The sequence below is a fragment of the Arachis stenosperma genome, chromosome 6 (genome assembly GCF_014773155.1).
Source record: "Arachis stenosperma cultivar V10309 chromosome 6, arast.V10309.gnm1.PFL2, whole genome shotgun sequence".
Taxonomy (NCBI): domain Eukaryota; kingdom Viridiplantae; phylum Streptophyta; class Magnoliopsida; order Fabales; family Fabaceae; genus Arachis; species Arachis stenosperma.
This window is the reverse complement of record NC_080382.1, coordinates 103,496,387-103,498,736: the sequence shown is the minus strand read 5'-3', so window position 1 is coordinate 103,498,736 and position 2,350 is coordinate 103,496,387. Positions and strand designations below refer to the sequence as shown.

The 2,350-nt window shown below is 40.3% G+C and overlaps 1 protein-coding gene across 1 annotated transcript; it reads right to left on the bottom strand.

Annotated features, from left to right (window-relative positions):
• Nucleotides 1–591: 591 nt before the first annotated feature.
• Nucleotides 592–1,949, bottom strand: LOC130936587 (photosystem II D2 protein). The gene has a single exon (XM_057866679.1). It carries the CDS (start codon nucleotides 1,851–1,853, stop codon nucleotides 792–794), a length of 1,062 nt encoding a protein of 353 aa, XP_057722662.1. The 5' UTR covers nucleotides 1,854–1,949; the 3' UTR covers nucleotides 592–791.
• Between the last annotated feature and the right edge of the window lie 401 nt (nucleotides 1,950–2,350).

Genomic DNA, 2,350 nt, shown 5'->3' with positions numbered 1-2,350 from the left:
AAACAGATAAAGCACCTAAACTATAAGACAAATAAGCTTCTCCGGACCATACAAGTGCACGCCGAGCCCACGCAAAAGGTTTGGTTAAAATATGCCAAATTCCACCAAGTATACAAATCGAACCCAACCATACATGCCCCCCAATTATATCTTCCAAATCGTCCACACTAACAATCTATCCCTCTCCTCCAAAAGGTGATTTTAGTAAATAACCAAATATAATACTTGGACTAAGGGTCAAGTTGGTAATTTTTCTTACATCCCCCCCTCCCGGAGCCCAGGTATCATATATACCCCCAAAATAAGGAGCCTTGAATACTAGAAGAAAAGCACCTATGCCTAACAAGATTAAGTGAATACCTAAAATTGTAGTCATTTTATTTCTATCTTTCCATACATAACCGAAGAATGGAAAAGATTCTTCAAGAGTCTCAGGTCCCAGAAGTGCATGATAAATACCACCAAAGCCCAATACTGCAGAGGAAATTAAGTGAAGTACTCCGGACACAAAGTATGGAAAGGTGTCTATAACCTCCCCCCCAGGACCTACCCCCCAACCTAGAGTTGCTAGATGGGGAAGTAAAATTAAGCCTTGCTCATACATGGGCTTCTCGGGTACGAAATGAGCCACTTCAAATAGGTTCATTGCTCCGGCCCAGAATACTATTAATCCGGCATGGGCTACATGAGCTCCCAGTAGTTTACCGGATAAATTGATAAGTCGGGCATTTCCGGCCCACCAAGCGAAACCGGTAGTTTCTTGGTCACGACCTGTTAAAGCTAAAGTTCCATTAAAGAGCGTTTCCACGTGGTAGAACCTCCTCAGGGAATATAAGGTTTTCATGAGGCTGATCTTGAGCCGCCATCCACGCGCGAATACCTTCGTTTAAAAGAATATTTTTGGTGTAGAAAGTCTCAAATTCAGGATCTTCTGCTGCACGTATTTCTTGAGAAACGAAGTCATAGGCACGTAGGTTCAAGGCCAGGCCGACTACTCCAAGAGCACTCATCCATAAACCAGTTACAGGTACAAATAACATAAAGAAATGTAACCAACGTTTATTGGAAAAAGCAACCCCAAAGATTTGGGACCAAAAGCGGTTAGCGGTGACCATTGAATAAGTTTCTTCAGCTTGGGTTGGGTTAAAAGCACGGAATGTATTTGCGCCATCACCATCTTCAAATAAAGTATTTTCCACGGTAGCACCATGAATAGCGCATAGTAGTGCAGCGCCCAATACACCAGCAACTCCCATCATATGAAATGGGTTTAATGTCCAATTATGAAACCCTTGGAAAAATAGGATGAATCGAAATATAGCTGCTACACCAAAACTGGGTGCAAAGAACCAACCAGACTGACCCAGTGGATAAATCAGGAATACGGAAACAAAAACAGCAATTGGACCAGAGAATGCGATTGCATTATAAGGGCGCAATTGAACAGATCGAGCAAGTTCAAATTGACGTAACATGAAACCTATTAATGCGAAAGCGCCGTGGAGAGCAACAAAAGTCCACAGACCACCTAATTGACACCAACGGGTAAAATCTCCTTGTGCTTCAGGACCCCATAGTAACAACAAAGAGTGTGCTAAACTATTAGCAGGAGTAGAGACTGCAGCGGTTAAGAAGTTACAGCCTTCCAAATAGGAACTTGCCAATCCATGAGTATACCATGAAGTTACAAAGGTTGTACCTGTGAACCAACCCCCCAAAGCGAAATAGGCGCAAGGAAAGAGCAACAGACCGGACCAACCCACAAAAACGAAACGGTCCCTCCGTAACCAGTCATCCATAATATCAAATAAATCATTTTCATCTTTGGTAAATTTACCAAGAGCTATAGTCATAGTGATCCTCCTATTCAACTACTTCAACCATTTCCGAACACCTCCTAGCATTTTGGGGATGGGACCTTGGAGGCTTTTCTTATTTATATAATGATTTTTTTCTCGTAGATTTCCCTTCTTTTCTAATGCGTTTCGGATATAAAAATCATTTATTACTCTATGGATACCTAGGTTAAGTTGAATCCATGAACTCAATCCGGCTATTCCTTTTTTTATTCTTCTAAATCAAATCCCCTAAGTCATGAATGGTTAATTGTCTTATGACTCATAAATTTACTCATAAATCTGATAGAAATTTTTTTTTAACAATTTTTCAAGAGAAAAATGATACCTTTTCTCGTTCGCGCTACCAGCGGAGCCCGGGCACACTCCGTTCCTTTGATCAAAGAATAATATTCAAAGAATATTTTTGTGAAATTGAAAAAATAAAAAAAAAATGTTTTCAAAATTCTTCTAATTTTTATGTCTAGGAAACTGGCTTATTTAGTACTTTCTAT